The 21,159-nt window shown below is 40.7% G+C and overlaps 1 protein-coding gene across 1 annotated transcript in view; it reads right to left on the bottom strand.

Moving 5' to 3' along the window:
• CHN2 (chimerin 2) overlaps positions 1–21,159 on the bottom strand; it is a 346,590-nt gene that overhangs the window by 155,692 nt on the left and 169,739 nt on the right. The window contains exon 3 of the mRNA XM_081243907.1: positions 9,030–9,085. Coding sequence (XP_081100033.1) covers positions 9,030–9,085 — 56 coding nt within the window. The remainder of the gene's footprint in view (positions 1–9,029; positions 9,086–21,159) is intronic.

Raw genomic sequence — 21,159 nt, 5'->3', positions numbered from 1 at the left:
ACAACAAAAAGAATAAAACACCTAGGAATAAACGTACCTAGGGAAACAAAAGACCTGTATGCATAAAACTATAAGACACTGTTGAAAGAAATTAAAGATGATACCAACAGATGGATAGATGTACCATGTTCTTGGAGTGGAAAAATCAATATTGTGAAAATGACTATACTACCCAAAGCAATCTACAGATTCAGTGCAATCCCTATCAAATTACCAACGGCATTTTTTACAGAACTAGAACAAAAAATGTTAAAATTTGTATGGAGACACAAAAGACCCCGAATAGCCAAAGCAGTCTTGAGGGGAAAAAAACATAGCTGGAGGAATCAGACTCCCTGACTTCAGACTATACTACAAAGCTACAGTAATCAAGACAACATGGTACTGGCACAAAAACAGAAACATAGATCAATGGAACAGGATAGAAAGTCCAGAGATAAACCCATGCACCTATGGTCAACTAATCTTTGACAAAGGAGGCAAGGATATACAATGGAGGAAAGACAGTGTCTTCAATAAGTGGTGCTGGGAAAACTGGACAGCTACATGTAAAAGAATGAAATTAGAACATTCCCAAACACCATACACTAAAATAAACTCAAAATGGATTAGAGACCTAAATGTAAGACCAGACACTATAAAACTCTTAGAGGAAAACATAGGAAGAACACTCTTTGACATAAATCACAGCAAGATCTTTTTTGATCCATCTCCTAGAGTAATGGAAATAAAAACAAAAATAAACAAATGGGACCTAATGAAACTTCAAAGCTTTTGCACAGCAAAGGAAACTACAAACAAGACAAAAAGACAACCCTCAGAATGGGAGAAAATATTTGCAAATGAATCAACGGACAAAGGATTAATCTCCAAAATATAAAAACAGCTCATGCAGCTCAATATTAATAAAACAAACAACCCAATCCAAAAATGGACAGAAGAAGACCTAAAAAGACATTTCTCCAAAGAAGACATACAGATGGCCAAGAGGCACATGAAGAGCTGCTCAACTCACTAATTATCAGAGAAATGGAAATCAAAACTACAATGAGGTATCACCTCACACCAGTTAGAATGGGCATCATCAGAAAATCTACAAACAACAAATGCTGGAGAGGGTGTGGAGAAAAGGGAACCCTCTTGCCCTGTTGGTGGTAATGTAAATTGATACAGCCACTATGGAGAACAGTATGGAGTTTCCTTAACAAACTAAAAATAGAATTACCGTATGATCCAGCAATCCCACTACTGGGCATATACCCAGAGAAAGCCATAATTCAGAAACACACATGCACCCCAATGTTCATTGCAGCACTATTTATAATAGCTAGGTCATGGAAGCAACCTAAATGCCCATCGACAGACGACTGGATAAAGAAGATGTGGTACATATATACAATGGAATATTACACAGCCATAAAAAGGAATGAAATTGGGTCATTTGTAGAGATGTGGATGAATCTAGAGACTGTCATACGGAGTGAAGTAAGTCAGAAAGAGAAAAACAAATATCATATGTTAACGCATATATGTGGAACCTAGAAAAATGGTACAGATGAACCGGTTTGCAGGGCAGAAATTGAGACAGAGATGTAGAGAATAAACGTATGGACACCAAGGGGGGAGGCGGTGGGGGGTGGAGTGGTGGTGTGATGTATCGGGAGATTGGGATTGACATGTATACACTGATGTGGATGAAAGTAATGACTAATAAGAACCTGCTGTATAAAAAAAATAAATAAAAAAATTCAAGGGCTTCCCTGGTGGCGCAGTGGTTGAGAGTCCGCCTGCCGATGCAGGGGACACGGGTTCGTGCCCCGGTCTGGGAAGATCCCACATGCCGCAGAGCAGCTGGGCCCGTGAGCCATGGCCGCTGAGCCTGTGCGTCCGGAGCCTGTGCTCTGCAAGGGGAGAGGCCACAACAGTGAGAGGCCCGCCTACCGCAAAAAAAAAAAAAAAAAAAAAAAAAAAAAAAAAAAATTCAAAAACTCAAAATAAAATAAAATACAAATTCATGTGAAAATTAAAAAAAAAGATGCACATTTCAAAAAAAAAAAGAAATTTTACTTCTTATGAATCACCATTAATTCTCCCTCATTTTCCTTATTCTGTTTTAAGGAGAAAACCCTTCTACTTTTGCCTCAACTTTCACTCAACTTATATATATATATGCTGTTCCTTGGTGGCCCTCTCCAGTTTAGCCATCTGTCCTCTCGGCTTGGAGCCTCTGAGCATCTGAATTCTATAGCAGCTTGTCCTCAAGAGCCCTTATCCACTCCTCATGATATCACTTTGGAAATGAATAAATATTTTCTAGGTGCAAACATGCAAAATCTGTTACACTAGAAGAAATTCAGAATATTCCAAAGAGAGTAAAATTTTTGGAATGTTATGTATTTTGGTAGATGGCCTCACTTGTTAATTAAAAAGAAGCAGCTTTTTATTTAAAGCAGCAGAAAACTTGGTTTTATCTTTAGAAAGAAAATAAAACCCGTATGTCTAAAATTTTTTTCTAACATTAGTTTTATGAGGTTTTCCCCCTTTACAACAGTGGGTCTACAAGCAAAGTGAGTCTAGCTCAGGATGAAATCATATCAGCAAAAATGCCTGACTGCATTAGGGAGTGAGATGAAAGCCTGGAGGGAATAATGATGGGAAAAGCCTTTGATTCTAGGCTGTGTCAATAGTAAGGGGAGAAAAGAGACCAGTGGAGAAAGTCTAGGATGAAAAGAAGAGAAATATTTCTGACCAGGGAAGAAATAGCCTTCTGATCACTACACATAAAGCCAATTAAAAGGTAATGGGATTGATTTTTGCTTGTGGCTTATAGAATCAATCTCATTACTTTAAAGACATATCGTCTAGATGTCTTGAATCAGTAGAGTTTTCAAAAAACATTTATTTTCAATGAATAGAAGAAGAAAAGGGGGAGGATGGTAGAATATGAGAAAACCCCTCTGAGTTTACTTTAAATCTGTGATTTGAAATGTACTGAGCTAGTTGAGAATGATACAGCCAATCAGTATGGCTTGTTAAGATGTTCCAGACCTGTCTAAGACAAGAGAAACGCCTAAAGCTACAAGACTCAAAGACGTGAAATCTAGGTATCGTGAATGAAAATTTAAAAGCCTAATGATAAAATGCAATGCTCTTATAGGCTTAAAAGGACAGTGTTTACAAATAAAGGTAGAAGGGATGAAATGGGTAGATATTTAGGAACACCAAAAGCTAGAGAAAATGCACAAAAAGGGGGAAGGGGCACTTACGGTAATATTTAAAAAGTGAATACAATTCACTAGGAGGTAAAATAATGTACTATGGCAACTTAAGATAGTTCACTATCATCTGTACTTGGCTTAACCTCTGACAATCAAGAAAAAAAAAGGTTCTACAAAAGTGAATTGTAGAACTTCAGTTCTACAATTCATTTTTGCATTAAAAAAAAAAACTTCCAAAATACTCTGTGGTAAGGGAGAGGAGAAGTAAAGCCGCATAAAATGGAGAACAATTTGAAATGACAGTATGTAATTTATTTCTCTGCTTTGAAATTGCTTTTTATAATCCCATATTCACTACAACAATTTCAAAAAAGAATGACAAATGACACCAAATCATTTACAGTCATAAAAGAATTTCTGCATATTTTGTATTCTTCAGGTAATTCTTGGGGACCTTGCAAGTAAATCTTGACGTTTGGCCCTTTGGAAAGGCCAAAAAGAAAGTTAGAATGTTCCAGGAAAAAGTATTAGTCCATGTTTACGTAAGAACCTTAACAACAGCCAAAAAGTTCAACTCACTCCCCTAATAACAGCATTGAGTAAATCTGATATGCTATTAGTAATAGTTTGAGAATTCTAAATTCCTTATGTTAGCAGTCTCTATCCTTTTTTTCATCATTTTACCATATATTTACTGATTGCCCACTGCTGCTTGGCCCTGGGCTTAATGCTAAGACTGGTGACATCTCTGGAGCTTGTATTCTCCTGGAGAGAGATGTACAAGCAACAAGTAAACAGTTAAATATGATCAAAAGTATATTAGAGAGTATATTAAGTCCTATAAACAAAGTAAACAGGGTGAAACGAGAGAGAAGATCTGTAGGTGCTAATTTTAGGGGGTTCAAGGAGGGCTTTATTAGGTGAAATTTGATCTGAAACTTGGACATGCAGAGAACTCGAGGACAAGAATTCCAGGCAAAGGGCAAATGCAAAGGCCCTGTGGTAGCAGCACTATGATCTGTTTGATGAATAGGAGCAGGAGCTAGTGGGGCTGCAAGGCTGTGCACTCCGAGAAGAATACTACAGACAGGGCAGGGAGGAAGGCAGGAGCCACACTATGGCTCAGAGGCATGGCAAGAGGTCTTGCTTTTTTTTTTTTTCCTTTTATTTATTTCTAAATTAATTTATTTATTTGTTTTTAGTTTTGGCTGCGTTGGGTCTTCGTTGCTGCGCGCAGGCTTTCTCTAGGTGCGGTGAGTGGGAGCTACTTTTTGTTGCAGTGCGCGGGCTTCTCATTGCGGAGGCTTCTCTTGTTGCAGAGCACCGGCACTGGGCGCATGGGCTTCAGTAGTTGTGGCTCATGGGCTCTAGGCGTGCAGGCTCAGTAGCTGTGGCACACGGGCTTAGCTGCTCCACCGCATGTGGGATCTTCCCAGACCAGGGCTCGAATCTGTGTCCCTTGCAACTGCAGGCAAATTCTCAACCACTGCACCACCAGGGAAGCCCGAGGTCTTGCTTTTATTTTAAGAGCAATGGAAAGCTGCTGAAGCAGTTGGATTTATATCTAACAATGATGGTTTGGGCTCCTGTTCGAAGAAGAGAGAGAGAGAGAGAGAGAGAGAGAGAGAGAGGGAGAGAGAGGGAGAGAGAGGGAGAGAGGGAGAGAGAGAGAGAGAGAGAGAGAGAGAGAGAGAGAGAGAGAGAGAGAGAGAGAGAGAGAGAGAGAGAGTGTGTGTGTGTGTGTGTGTGTGTGTGTGTCAGGGAGAGTGCCAAGAGTGGAAGCAGGGAGATGAAGCTGGAGGTGAAGCTGGAGGTTGCTGAGCAGCAACAATCCAGGTAAGAAACAATGATGGGCCCAACCCCATGGTAGTCCTGGAGGCAGAGAAGAGTGACAAATGCAAGATACATTTGGAGGTAAAAGCAGCTTGCTAAGAGAAAAGGGTGAGGGTAGGAGAGACAAGCATGCAGGTTTCTGAAGTTAGGTGCCATTTAATGGAGTTGGGTCCAGTTCTCCTTTGAGCATTAGGCTAGAGATGGCCAGTGGGACATCTCCCTGAGAAGGTCAAGTAGACAGATGGAGTGAGGTGTTTGGAGCCCAGGGGAGAGGTTTTAGCTAGAGATGCAAATTTAGGAGTCGATATTCTGCACAATTCCTAGCAGACCACTCAGGCACACATTTGGTGATTAATAAATGCTTATGTGATGGCTGATTGATAATTGACAGAAAGGGCAGGTGAGAATTTTGCATACCGCAAGATGTTCTGAATCTCATGGCATGGAGCACTTGGGAAATGCCGGTAGAGAAGAGTGCCAGGTGCCGTGGCTGCTCAATAAATATTAATTTACCACGATGAATCTCAAGAAAGCCATGGACTATTATTTCAGTAACTGACCCTCCCTGGCTTAACTGGCGCCAGAGCCGTTGTTCAGCCACTTGTTCCTTCTGTTCCTCATCCTCAGTATCTTTTTACATGGCAGCTTCATCCCTGACCCAGGAATCTTGCTTTGTTCTTCATCACTGCCTTTTTGGCCCTCACATCCAGAGAATACTGTCATTGCTGTGACTCTGTCCCTAATGTCTGTCTCAGAACTTGCTCTCCACAGACTTCTGCATCTGCCATGAGTCATCAACAGTGAGTGCCTCTGATGTGCCAGGCACCATTCTAGACACTCGACACATAGGTCCCACTTATAACACCCTGCACAGTAGCTGTTTGCCCTGGGGGTAGACCTTAATGCCCCTGAGAGAGTAAGTGCTTGGTTCTAAGTCAGGTAGCTGGAAAGTGGTAGAACAAGGATTCAAAACAAGTCCAGCTGACTCTGCAGCCAGGCTTCCCTTCCTGGGTTTGCAAAACTCACTGGATTTCACCTGCTGAATCAGTCTGTACCCTCGATTGCCTAGTTCTCCAACAAAGTCCATTAGGCGGTTGGTATCCGTCGAGAGATACCAAGCATTCAAGTCAGGTTGGCCTGTGTCTGTACACTTGAACGACAGTGTTCAATGACTATAACTGCAGACTCACTTGGTGCTCTAATGTGGGATTTATCACTTACAGTGGGAGGACCCGAACCTGAGAGAGGCCCATAGCCTGGGAGGTTATCAGTCATCAGAGAAACAAAAGAGGTGGAGTGTGTTGGAGCAATACAGCCGGGCAGGCTTGCCAGGGACAAGGTGGCTGAGAGGAGAGGGGCTGGAGACTAAGAAGGAGGGCAGCAAGGCTGTGTGTAAAGTGAAACGAGGACTCAGTGGCTAGCTGAGGGATAAGATGGCAAAGACACAGAGAAAATCATAAATCATTGTTCAAAAGAAATAGCCTTTATGGCTTTATGTAAATATGTTAATAAAGCTTCAGTCTTTCTGGCCACATACTCAAAACTGAAAGGCTTCTTCATTAGGCATATCCCCGAGCACGCAGGTGTGCTATAAGGCACAGAGCCGTTTGCTAAAACACCCTCTGCAGCAGCAGTGGTTTCACCAACGACCACTCCTTCACTAGAAGGAGGCCAAGTCCTGGGAGGCGGAGCAGTGTGGGCAGGAATTATTTGCACAGGAGGACAAAGGGCCCTGAAGCTACCCTGGCTGGCGCTCGCCTCGGCAGCACCTGTTACTCCAGCATGCTCGGCCCTTTATCACCTGACATCTGCCTGGCTGGATGGGCCCCATGCTGCCTTGCTGAGGAGATGGAGTTGATGAATGTCCATTTTGTGTTAGGTTTCCTGGCAGAAATGAGATATGGAATTCCTAGAGGCAAGTTACCTAGGAATCCAGCATCCACCAGGCATAACTTATTAATGAATCAGATTGATAAAGGTCAAAATGTGAAAAGCTTGGTTTAAAAGACCAGAAAGAAGGATGAAAGAAGCTGTACGCACGCCATATCCTTTAGTCATAGCAGATGGTGGTGGCTTGTGGCTCACAGCTCTGCTTTGCTAAGGCCTCTGGGGCACTTCCTTCTGATGCAAGTGTGACATTAAAGAGATAGGCTGTGGACCCTCAGCCCATAGGATGTCTGAAGAGTTTCAGGGGAACCCTGTGAAGAGGCTTCATGAAGCTAATCTGAATCTACCCATCTCCACTGCTAACATTCCACCTGGCTTAGAGGACAACGGACATGGTTCCAAGGATTTTGAAAAACAAAGAGGTGCTCGGACTCTTTCTCTCTCTCACGCTCTCTCTCTCTTTTTTTCTTTCTATTTCTCTCTCTCTCTTTCTCTCTTTTACACCCACCCATAGATAACATCTTAAATATATCTTTAATTACATACAATTAATATGACACTCAAAGCACCAATAGCCAAGTTCTTTGCTGTATTCCCAACATCTAGATCTAAGTCAGAACAGAGCAGTCTCTCTCTCTATCTATATATTATATATATATATATAAAATAAATGAACAAATGAATATTTACTATATCCCCTTGGGTTTCAAGTTCTAGTGCCCGACCTTACCAGTAGACTTTTTATTAATACCCCTAGGAAGAGACTTTAGTTGTATTTTAATTTTACAAACATTCTTTTCATGGAGACATTTAAACTCCTCTAACTCCCTACACATGGTTATATTTTTCCTGATGGCAAAGTACTAAACATAAAGTAGGATTGAAAGAATTTTTAACAACTTGTTTCTTATTTCTCACCCAAAATACCCTAATTAAAGCATCTCATTAAAAATTTTGTATTTATCCTATATTTCTCTTACTTGGATATTATTTAATAACCAAAAGACAAGTCAGCAGGGTTCGTGATGGAACAAGATTGTACCACCAAATAAAGATTTGACCTCATCCTGGATTTTTCCTTACAGATCAAATATTTTCTCTTCTCAGGCTATATTTCTGGGATGAGAATGTCCACTCTATTAAAATTCAGATTACTTGATGAACTTCAGTGCCCTTCAACAGAAGTAAAATTTCACATAGAAACACTTATTAAACAGTGCTAAGTTGGCTCTGGGTGTGGGTACATATGTACCTAAGTCTTTGAGACAGATTCAAAACCAGATCCAGTCAGTCTGCCAGAAAGTACTGATGTTCAAGGAAAAATCTCAAGATTGTTGGAATTAGAGCCTTTCCCTTTGATAAGGCAGATGTGACACTTTAAAAGAAATCTGCTATTCTGTATTTAATCGAAGTCATAATAACAAAAATAATCAAGGACCCATGGACCTTTGTTTGAAGGATATTGGTCTGGCTATTAAAGCACCTAGTCAGCATAAAAATAGAAAACAGAGGCTTAGTCCTGTCTTTCAAATCTTGCTGGCATCCCAGATGATAAGAGAACTGATGAGTAAAGGAGGGCTAGGGAAAGTTCTGTGCCTGGTAGCATTTTTATGAGTCAATATATCTTTAAGCTTATCTCCAAGAATAAAAACCCAGTCACTTTTCTCGTAGGGATTTTTTTTAATATGACAAAATGTAAAGGTTTGCTAGATATGGGTGTTGAGAGTATCCAGATATTTATCATTCTCTGCATTTTCTCTTTTGGAAGCATTTCATAATAAAAAAGTGATAAAAGTATCAAAACTGCAGGAACAAAGAAAACAACCAGAACACACATTTTGGAGAGTTTACAAAGGATGCTTAACTTGCCTCTGTAGTAGTGAAAAATGTAAGATTTCTGATTCCAAGTTAGCATTTTTCAAATAATACCTGATTTCAAAATATAGATTATTTAGGTGTTAAATTTGGTGACACTTTAACAAACATTAAAAGAAATCAACTCCCAGGAAATCTGAAGGTCCTCCAATATCAACAAAGTGCTGACCATTCATCATATTTAACAAGGTGTATTGGAAATAGCTGAGTACTGACCTCCCCAGGACAAATGATCCTCTTGGGACGAGGGGCCTCTTGCTGTAACTGATATACTGCCAAATATAAAAAGAGAGAATTATAATTAAAGAGCATCAGCATATACCAACATGTCTTCAAACAGTTCCACCTAACCACCTTTCAAGAACTACAAATTTCTCAACCAAAAAACAAAGGAGATACAGACACATTTTTAGACTAAATAAAGGCAGATCATTTATATGGAAATTAGTCACAATGAATATAAGTGGGCAAAATTGATTTTGAAAAATTCTTATAAGGACAATTTAGTTTCATAATTGTTACTGGCATTGTTCATGTTATGGCTTTCTTGGAAGACGAGATAGGACTAAAATTCTTTCAACAATTTTTAAGATGAAATTGTACTTGTGAGTACCTAGGTAGTAAGACCATATAATAGGATTCCTGAATCTCAGTGCTGATGTTTCTTGACATACCAGGGAAAGACTGGCATTAGAAGAGGAGTGGCATTCTCTGAAATGTTACAGTTATGGGCAGAGACACAGCTGATTCTGTGAGTGAATGAAGCCCCAACTCATTTCTCTTTTCACGAGTTCCATTTTTGCCTTGCCCATCACCACGGATACTTATCTACTTGACTATTTCCCACCCACTGTCATTCCTTTTTCTTGGGCCCTTTAGTATCTTAAATAATAATAACTCTCTTATATCCTGTTTTAAAGACAGACTTTCAGGCTTGGGCATGGAGGAAAGCAGGTAACTGTATACAAAAATGTAATTTATCAGAATATTATTTGTAATTTTTCAGACTATAATGAGTGATTTTCTGCTGCTCAGCTAGTTTGATTACTTCTCTTAGAGGAAAAGCTACTCTATGCAGGTACCTTGGGATTCTACTTCCAAGGAAATAGAGGTTGAAAATAAACCTACTTGATGTTATCTTCAGAATCTTGAAGAGGGAATAATTAATGTCAAATAAATCTATGAATCATATCACAGAATACATCTATGAAAAGTTAAAAATTAGATCACATAAAGTCTTCTAGAAAATATAATAAGAGAAGCAAAAACTTCTGGCTTATTCTTAGGTCTAAAAATTTTTTAAAAAGAAATTTTAATTGAAGGGCAGATGGTCACATGGAAATAGAGGTGGAAATGATGGGATGTATTTTGTACCTATGGCTCCCCAATGCCTTCAGCTCAACATGGTTATTTTCTTACCTAATTAAGGGTAGATGACTCAGTTTCCTAACAGAGAAGAAACCATCTAACCCTCATATGGATGTTTTAACGTGTCGCATTTCTAAGCTTAGGTTGCCCACACTAATGATGATGCCTGTGTCACTTAAGGACAACTGTAGCCACGTATCAGAGACAGGTGAGAGAAGGCTTCTTGTGCAGGAGGAAACATGAGGAAGAACTGGCTAAAAATAGAGAAATAGTTTTGGACATTCCACTGACTCTCCAGTAGAGCCCATGCTCTCCTTAAATCATGACAGGGTCTGCATGGAATCCTTTATTCCTCTCGAATGAGCTCCAGCACCAACTAACTGCTTTTCAGCGGGGTTTTGCTGTTAATGAGTGTAAAGGGAACCAAAGGGGCATCTCCTAGAATCACAGAGCTTTAGAGCAACGGCAGAACCCACAACCAGAGAATCCTATCCTCTCTTCTCCTCCCACTGTCAATGCCCTCGGAAGCCAGCAGTTATCTGTGGGGGGCATGGCTGGAACAGTTTTGTGAACACCGTTTTTCATGCTTCCCTTGAAGGTGGCAAAGAAAGTACAGCTGTTATGAGAGAAGCATTTTAAGCTAAGCGCACCTTTGCAATTCATATCAGCAAATATTTGAACAACTGCCGTAGAACAGATACCACAGTCAACATTATGTGGAGGCTGTGAGGATGGAGGGGAAGAGAGAAGAGAAGGGAACCAGCATATTGAGTACCTGTTGTGTGGCAGGAACAATGTCTTACTGAACTTTCACAAGAGCTCCGAGGACGGAACGTATCATTACCATTCTCATTTTTTATATGAGGAAATAAGTGCCCAGAAGTGAAATATTTGCCCCAGACCATCCAGCTAAAATGCATCCTTTCGATTCCAAAGCCCTGGTTTATTTTTCTATGCCTCAGGGCCTTTGCACTTGCTGTGCCGTCCACCTGGATTGCACTTTCCCAAGATGTTTAGATGGCACTCCTCCCCCTTCATTCAGGTCTTTCCTGACTTGCCCGACTTGGTATAAAATTCCATCCCATCACTCCGCTACCTTTACACCATTTCATGTTTCTTCACGGTATTCATCACCATTAACACGCTGTATTTGTTTATTTTGTGTGCTGTCTCCCCTGACTAATGTGTAGGCTCTTTGGGGTCAGGGACTTTTCTGTCCACTGTGGAACGCTCAGCGCCTAGAACAGTGCTTGGCACACAGTAGATGCTTAATGCATATTTGTATGCATTGACTCAGGGGTCACAAGCCATTCCTTCAAGGACACTGATCCAGTGAGGGAGAGGCATGTGGAGAAACAAAACCAGGAAGGGCCAAGTGCTTTAATTAAGGGCAGAGGAGGAAGCAGTTCTTTTTACTCAGGTGGTCAGGATGGCTTCCTGAGGGGAGAAGCATGGAGCTCTTCTTGAAGAGTTAGCAGGGTTTCCACAGGTAGAGAAAAGAGAGATGGGTACAGATAGAGGAAAGAGCCCCAGCAGTAAAAGGGAATGACATGCTGATTGGTCAGTGAGTCCAGTGTGCTGTTGCCCCCGGGGTGGGCAGATGTGGGAGGAGGCCATGTGGGACTGAACCTTGAAGGTCATGGTAGGAAGCATGGACGTTCTTCTGTCAGCAATGGGGGGACAGTGACATGTTTTGAGCAGGGAGGTGACATGATCTGGTCTGTTTCAGAATAATGACAATAAGGATAAGACTGTTCAGAAAAATACACGTTCTCATTTTCTGGAGACCTACTGTGTGCCAGACACCTTATCTACATTTCCTCATTTACTCCTCCCAACAAACCTCCAAGGTAACCGTTATTCTCCACCTCAGTGACAAAGTAGTGGAGACGTCAAGCTGTGAAGAAGCTCAAGGTCACGCAGATAATATGATGAAATCAAGATTTAAGGCTTGATTTCCAGGTCCCAAGGTCTATATTTTTCAGCCTCACCAGTGGTCCCTAAAGCAGATGGTGGAGAGGTCCCAAGTGGGGCTGCTTGCATTAGAATCTTCGAAGAGCTAAAATATAAATTATATAATTATAAAATACAGATTCTCAGACACCATCGTCTCTGGCGATGCTCACTCTGCCAGCCTGGCAAGGGGCCCCGAAATATGTTCTTTTTAAAGGTCTTTGGGAGATTCCAACACACAGCCAGGAGTGGGGGCCACTGCCCTTTGCTTCACTGAAGGAAGGATCAGAGGAGGATCCCTGGAGGCAGGGAAGCAAAAGAGAACTGTATTTTAGTTGTACGTAAAGGAGATCTTGCTCAACACTAGTAGAGATGCAGATGAGAAGGTAAGTTGATTGCAGAGGAGGATGGCCAGGGCTGGATTACAAACTGAATGGAGGAAAGGGCCTTGAATGCTTGAAGGATGGAGACGCCATTAACAATCACAGAGGTTACAGGAGAAGGAATGTAAGGGGCAGTTCCTCTCCTGTGTCAACAGGCTAAAGCCCTTAGCTGTATCCTCTGAGTAAAGAGAAACATGGTCATTCACCAGTCTTACAACCGGAAATAGCCCCAGCCAGGAGTAACTTTGAGCGGGGGTCCCTGAAAAACCCTCAAGCCAGGGGTGCCACCTCTCCTTGCTGGTCTCTGGGCAGCACACACCATTAATCAATCGTTATTTTTCAGTGAGCAGGTCTCAGGCTCTACAGAATCTGCTCAGTGCTGTTCCAAGCAATCGAAATTGACAAAGCCTGTTTGCCATCTGAATAATATGTCTCTATAAAGATAATGAGATGACAACCAATTGCCATGGCAGCCACAGAAAAAAATGGGGCCCTAGACTCTATCTCAGCTTCAGCCCCAGTCCCTCATTTTCAAGGTTGGCTATAACGAAACAAACATCCACGAGGCCCATTTAATGTAACTGTAACATGTCACATAATCTTGAAAATGTCGTTTCTTGAATTTTCTTTGTTCAACAAACCCACGTCACAAGCAACATGCAATAACAAATGTCACTGCTTGGGTGATTCTGTGCGCTAAGGGGCGAGATGATGGACTGTGCTTCTATGGCAATGCTCCAAATCTGTCCCAGTCACTCCCCAGCCCTGGGTCCTTGCAGCATAAGAGAGAATTCTTATTCTGGAGTAAGCTGTTAGGCAGGGGGATGGGGTGGGGATGGTCACTAGGGAACGTGGAGGTAAGAGACGGGGATCCCCTGCTCCCCAGGAAACCCGAAGCAGATTGAGAAATCAAGAGCTCACTGAGAGGTCCAAGGCTGAGACCCGGGAGCTGTGAGAGCAGAGAAGAGACAGGGAAATCTCTCTGTGAAGCCTCGGAGGCAGCGGATTAAAGCTCCACGGTCCACTTGATGTGCCCTGCGTCTGTGGAGTGCATGAATGGACAGCGAATCATCCCAAATTGAGGAGGTGGACTTTGAGGACAAGATATAAGACTTTTCCCCCTTTTCCTCTTTTTACAACGAAGTATCCCAAATTAAGGAGGTGGACTTTGAGAGCAAGATTTCAGACTTTTCCCCCTTTTCCTCTTTTTACAATGAATTATCCCAAATTGAGGAGGTAGACTTTGAGGGCAAGATTTTCGATTTTTCCCCCTGCTCTCTTTTTGTGAATGTGTATGTGTATGCTTCTGTGTGAGATTTCCTCTGCAAAGCTTTGCTTCCACCATATGTCCCAGGGTTCTATCTGCCTGTTTTTTTTCAATAATTACTTTTTAATTTTAATAACGCTACTATATTTTATACTTTATTCTATTTTACTTTACCTGCTCTTTCTTTTTTTCCTACCTTCCCTTCCTCCCTCCCTCCCTCCGCCCCTCCTTTCCTTCTTTCTCCCTTTCTTTCCTTCCTCCCTCCCTCCCTGCTTCCTTTCACTCTTTGTTTTTCTTTCCTTCCTCCCTCCCTCCTGTCTTTCTTTCCTTCCTCCCTCCCTTCCACCCTTCTTCCTTTCACTCTTTTTCTTTCCTTCCTCCCTCCCTCCCTCCTTTCTTTCCTTCCTCCCTCCCTCCCTTCTTCCATTCACTCTTTCTTTTTCTTTCCTTCCTCCCTCCCTCCCTCCTTTCTTTCTTTCTTTCTGTCCTTCCTCCCTCCCTCCCTCCTTTCTTTCTTTCTTCCTTCCTTCCTTGCTTTCTTTCCTTCTTCCTTTCTTTCTCTCTCTCTTTCTTTCTTCTACTAATTCTTTCTTTCTACTTTTTCTCCCTTTTATTCTGAGATGGGTAGATGAAAGGCTCTTGGTGCTGCAGCCAGGAGTCAGTGCTGTGCCTCTGAGGTGGGAGAGCCAACTTCAGGACACGGGTCCACAAGAGACCTCCCAGCTCCACATAATATCAAGCGGCGAAAATCTCCCAGAGATCTCCATCTCAACACCAGCACCCAGCTTCACTCAACGACCAGCAAGCTACAGTGCTGGTCACCCTATGCCAAGCAACTAGGAAGGCAGGAACACAACCCCACCCATTAGCAGAGAGGCTGCCTAAAAACATACTAAGGCCACAGGCACCCCAAAACACACCACCAGACGTGGACCTGTCCACCAGAAAGACAAGATCGAGCCTCAACCACCAGAACACAGGCACTAGTCCCCCCCACCAGGAAGCCTACATAACCTACTGAAACAACCTTAGACACTGGGGACAGACATCAAAAACAACGGGAACTACGAATCTGCAGCTTGCAAAAAGGAGACCCCAAACACAGTAAGATAAGCAAAATGAGAAGACAGAAAAACACACAGCAGGTGAAGGAGCAAGATAAAAACCTACCAGACCTAACAAATGAAGAGGTAATAGGCAGTCTACCTGAAAAAGAATTCAGAATAATGATAGTAAAGATGATCCAAGATTCTATTTCCAAGAACAAAATCTTGGAAATAGAATAGACAAAATGCAAGAAACAGTTAACAAGGACCTAGAAGAACTAAAGATGAATCAAGCATCAATTAAAAACACAATAAATGAAATGAAAAATACTCTAGATGGGATCAATAGCAGAATAACTGAGGCAGAAGAACGGATAAGTGAGGTGAAAGATAAAATAGTGGAAATAACTGATGCAGAGCAAAATAAAGAAAAAAGAATGAAAAGAACAGAGGACAGTCTCAGAGACCTCTGGGACAACATTAAATGCACCAACATTCGAATTATAGGGGTTCCAGAAGAAGAAGAGAAAAAGAAAGGGACTGAGAAAATATTTGAAGAGATTATAGTTGAAAACTTCCCTAATATGGGAAAGGAAATAGTCCATCAAGTCCAGGAGGCACAGAGAGTCCCATACAGAATAAATCCAAGGAGAAATACACCAAGACACATATTAATCAAACTGTCAAAAATTAAACACAATGAAATCATATTAAAAGCAGCAAGGGAAAAACAACAAATAACACACAAGGGAATCCCCATCAGGTTAACAGTTGATCTCTCAGCAGAAACTCTACAAGCCAGAAGGGAGTGGCAGGACATAATTAAAGTGATGAAGGAGAAAAACCTGCAACCAAGATTACTCTACCCAGCAAGGATCTCATTCAGATTTGATGGAGAAATTAAAACGTTTACAGACAAGCAAAAGCTGAGAGAGTTCAGCACCACCAAACCAGCTTTACAACAAATGCTAAAGGAACTTCTCTAGGCAAGAAACACAACAGAAGGAATATACCTACAATAACGAACCCAAAGCAATTAAGGAAATGGGAATAGGAACATACATACCAATAATTACCTTAAATGTAAATGGACTAAATGCTCCCACCAAAAGACACAGATTGGCTGAATGGATACAAAAACAAGACCCATATATATGCTGTCTACAAGAGACCCACTTCAGACCTAGAGACACATACAGATTGAAAGTAAGGGGATGGAAAAAGATATTCCATGCAAATGGAAATCAAAAGAAAGCTGGAGTAGCAATTCTTATATCAGACAAAATAGACTTTAAAATAAAGACTATTAGAAGAGACAAAGAAGGACACTACATAATGATCAAGGGATAGATCCAAGAAAAAGATATAACAATTGTAAATATTTATGCACCCAACATAGGAGCACCTCAATACATAAGGCAAATACTAACAGCCATAAAAGGGGAAATCGACAGTAACACAATCATAGTAGGGGACTTTAACACCCCACTTTCACCAATGGACAGATCATCCAAAATGAAAATAAATAAGGAAACACAAGCTTTAAATGATATATTAAACAAGATGGACTTAATTGATATTTATAGGACATTCCATCCAAAAACAAGAGAACACACATTTTTCTCAAGTGCTCATGGAACATTCTCCAGGATAGATCATATCTTGGGTCACAAATCAAGCCTTGGTAATTTTAAGAAAATTGAAATTGTATCAAGTATCTTCTCCGACCACAATGCTATGAGACTAGACATCAATTACAGGAAAAGATGTGTAAAAAATACAAACACATGGAGGCTAAACAATACACTACTCAATAACGAAGTGATCACTGAAGAAATCAAAGAGGAAATTAAAAAATACCTAGAAACAAATGACAATGGAGACACGACGACCCAAAACCTATGGGACGCAGCAAAAGCAGTTCTAAGGGGGAAGTTTATAGCAATACAATCCCACCTTAAGAAACAGGAAGCATTTCGAGTAAACAACCTGACCCTGCACCTAAAGCAATTAGAGAAAGAAGAACAAAAATACCCCAAAGCTAGCAGAAGGAAAGAAATCATAAAGATCAGATCAGAAATAAATGAAAAAGAAATGAAGGAAACGATAGCAAAGATCAACCAAACTAAAAGCTGGTTCTTTGAGAAGATAAACAAAATTGACAAACCATTAGCCAGACTCATCAAGAAAAAAAGGGAGAAGACTCAAATCAATAGAATTAGAAATGAAAAAGGAGAAGTAACAACTGACACTGCAGAAATACAAAAGATTATGAGAGATTACTATAAGCAACTCTATTCCAATAAAATGGACAACCTGGAAGAAATGGACACATTCTTAGAAATGCACAACCTGCCAAGACTGACTCAGGAAGAAATAGAAAATATGAATAGACCAATCACAAGCACTGAAATTGAAACTGTGATTAAAAATCTTCCATCAAACAAAAGCCCAGGACCAGATGGCTTCACAGGTGAATTCTATCAAACATTTAGAGAAGAGCTAACACCTATCCTTCTCAAACTCTTCCAAAATATAGCAGAGGGAGGAACACTCCCAAACTCATTCTACGAGGCCGACATCACCTTGATACCAAAACCAGGCAAGGATGTCACAAAGAAAGAAAACTACAGGCCAATATCACTGATGAACATAGATGCAAAAATCCTCAACAAAATACTAGCAAACAGAATCCAAGAGCACATTAAAAGGATCATACACCATGATCAAGTGGGGTTTATCCCAGGAATGCAAGGATTCTTCAATATACGCAAATCAATCAATGTAATACACCATATTAACAAGTTGAAGGAGAAAAACCATATGATCATCTCAATAGATGCAGAGAAAGCTTTCGACAAAATTCAACACCCATTTATGATAAAAACCCTGCAGAAAGTAGGTATAGAGGGATCTTTCCTCAACATAATAAAGGCCATATATGACAAACCCACAGCCAACATTGTCCTCAATGGTGAAAAACTGAAACCATTTCCACTAAGATCAGGAACAAGACAAGGCTGCCCACTCTCACCACTCTTATTCAACATAGTTTTGGAAGTTTTAGCCACAGCAATCAGAGAAGAAAAGGAAATAAAAGGAATCCAAATTGGAAAAGAAGAAGTAAAGCTGTCACTGTTTGCAGATGACATGATACTATACATAGAGAATCCTAAAGATGCTACCGAAAAACTACTAGAGCTAATCAATGAATTTGGTAAAGTAGCAGGATATAAAATTAATGTACAGAAATCTCTGGCATTCCTATACACTAATGATGAAAAATCTGAAAATGAAATCAAGAAAACACTCCCATTTACCATCGCAACAAAAAGAATAAAATATCTAGGAATAAACCTACCTAAGGAGACAAAAGACCTGTATGCAGAAAACTATAAGACACTGATGAAAGAAATTAAAGATGATACAAATAGATGGAGAGATATACCATGCTCCTGGATTGGAAGAATCAATATTGTGAAAATGACTCTACTACCGAAAGCAATCTACAGATTCAATGCAATCCCTATCAAACTACCAATGGCATTTTTCACAGAACTAGAACAAAAAATTTCAAAATTTGTTTGGAAAAACAAAAGGCCCCGAATAGCTAAAGCAATCTTGAGAACGAAAAACGGAGCTGGAGGAATCAGGCTCCCTGACTTCAGACTATACTACAAAGCTACAGTAATTAAGACAGTCTGGTACTGGCATAAAAACAGAAAGATAGATCAGTGGATCAGGATAGAAAGCCCAGAGATAAACCCACGCACATATGGCCAACTTATCTTTGATAAAGGAGGCAGGAATGTACAGTGGAGAAAGGACAGCCTCTTCAATAAGTGGTGCTGGGAAAACTGGACAGGGACATGTAAAAGTTTGAGATTAGATCACTCCCTAGCACCATACACAAAAATAAGCTCAAAATGGATTAAAGACTTAAATGTAAGGCCAGAAACTATCAAACTCTTAGAGGAAAACATAGGTAGAACACTCTATGACATAAATCACAGCAAGATCCTTTTGGACCCACCTCCTAGAGAAATGGAAATAAAAACAAAGATAAACACATGGGACCTAATGAAACTTCAAAGCTTTTGCACAGCAAAGGAAACCATAAACAAGACCAAAAGACAACCCTCAGAATGGGAGAAAATATTTGCAAATGAAGCAACTGACAAAGGATTAATCTCCAAAATTTATAAACAGCTCATGCAGCTCAATAGCAAAAAAACAGACAACCCAATCCAAAAATGGGCAGAAGACTTAAATAGGCATTTCTCCAAAGAAGATATACAGACTGCCAACAAACACATGAAAGAATGCTCAACATCATTAATCATTAGAGAAATGCAAATCAAAACTACAATGAGATATCATCTCACACCAGTCAGAATGGCCATCATCAAGGAATCTAGAAACAATAAATGCTGGAGAGGGTGTGGAGAAAAGGGAACACTCTTGCACTGCTGGTGGGAATGTGAATTGGTACAGCCACTATGGAGAACGGTATGGAGGTTCCTTAAAAAACTACAAATAGAACTACCATATGACCCAGCAATCCCACTACTGGGCATATACCCTGAGAAAACCATAATTCCAAAAGAGACATGTACCAAAATGTTCATTGCAGCTCTATTCACAATAGCCCGGAGCTGGAAACAACCTAAGTGTCCATCATCGGATGAATGGATAAAGAAGATGTGGCACATATATACAATGGAATATTACTCAGCCATAAAAAGAAACGAAACTGAGCTATTTGTAATGAGGTGGATAGACCTAGAGTCTGTCATACAGAGTGAAGTTAGTCAGAAAGAGAAAGACAAATACCGTATGCTAACACATATATACGGAATTTAAAAAAAAAATGTCATGAAGAACCTAGGGGCAAAACGAGAATAAAGACACAGACCTACTTGAGAATGGACTTGAGGATATGGGGAGGGGGAAGGGTAAGCTGTGACAAAGCGAAAGAGAGGCATGGACATATATACACTACCAAACGTAAGGTAGATAGATAGTGGGAAGCAGCCGCAGAGCACAGGGAGATCAGCTCGGTGCTTTGTGACCGCCTGGAGGGGTGGGATGGGAAGGGTGGGAGGGAGGGAGATGCATGAGGGAAGGGATGTGGGAACAGATGTATATGTATGACTGATTCACTTTGTTATAAAGCAGAAACTAATTAAAAAAAAAAAAAAGAGAAATCTAGAAACAATAAATGCTGGAGAGGGTGTGGAGAAAAGGGAACACTCTTGCACTGCTGGTGGGAATGTGAATTGGTACAGCCACTATGGAGAACGGTATGGAGGTTCCTTAAAAAACTACAAATAGAACTACCATATGACCCAGCAATCCCACTACTGGGCATATACCCTGAGAAAACCATAATTCATAAAGAGACATGTACCAAAATGTTCATTGCAGCTCTATTCACAATAGCCCGGAGCTGGAAACAACCTAAGTGTCCATCATCGGATGAATGGATAAAGAAGATGTGGCACATATATACAATGGAATATTACTCAGCCATAAAAAGAAACGAAACTGAGCTATTTGTAATGAGGTGGATAGACCTAGAGTCTGTCATACAGAGTGAAGTTAGTCAGAAAGAGAAAGACAAATACCGTATGCTAACACATATATACGGAATTTAAAAAAAAAATGTCATGAAGAACCTAGGGGCAAAACGGGAATGAAGACGCAGACCTACTTGAGAATGGACTTGAGGATATGGGGAGGGGGAAGGGTGGGCTGTGACAAGGCGAAAGAGAGGCATGGACGTGTATACACTACCAAACGTCAGGTAGATAGATAGTGGGAAGCAGCCGCAGAGCACAGGGAGATCAGCTCGGTGCTTTGTGACCGCCTGGAGGGGTGGGATGGGGAGGGTGGGAGGGAGGGAGATGCATGAGGGAAGGGATGTGGGAACAGATGTATATGTATGACTGATTCACTTTGTTATAAAGCAGAAACTAATTAAAAAAATGAATAAATAAACTTAAAAAAAAATGGAAAAAAAAAAAAAAAAAAAAAAAAAAAAACAAAAGGTGGACATCCATACAACAGAACAATGCTCAGCAATAAAATGGAATGAAGTACCGACTGATGCATTTGAAAAAAAAAAAAAAAAAAAAAAAAAAAAAAATCTTCCATCAAACAAAAGCCCAGGACCAGATGGCTTCACAGGCGAATTCTATCAAACATTTAGAGAAGAGCTAACACCCATCCTTCTCAAACTCTTCCAAACAATTTCAGAGGAAGGAACACTCTCAAACTCATTCTACGAGGCCACCATCACCTTGATACCAAAACCAGGCAGGATGTCA

Source organism: Mesoplodon bidens (assembly GCF_964165515.1).
Source record: "Mesoplodon bidens genome assembly, chromosome: 9".
NCBI classification, from domain to species: Eukaryota; Metazoa; Chordata; class Mammalia; order Artiodactyla; family Ziphiidae; genus Mesoplodon; species Mesoplodon bidens.
The sequence above is the reverse complement of the archived record's forward strand: the minus strand, read 5'-3'. Positions and strand labels throughout refer to the sequence as shown.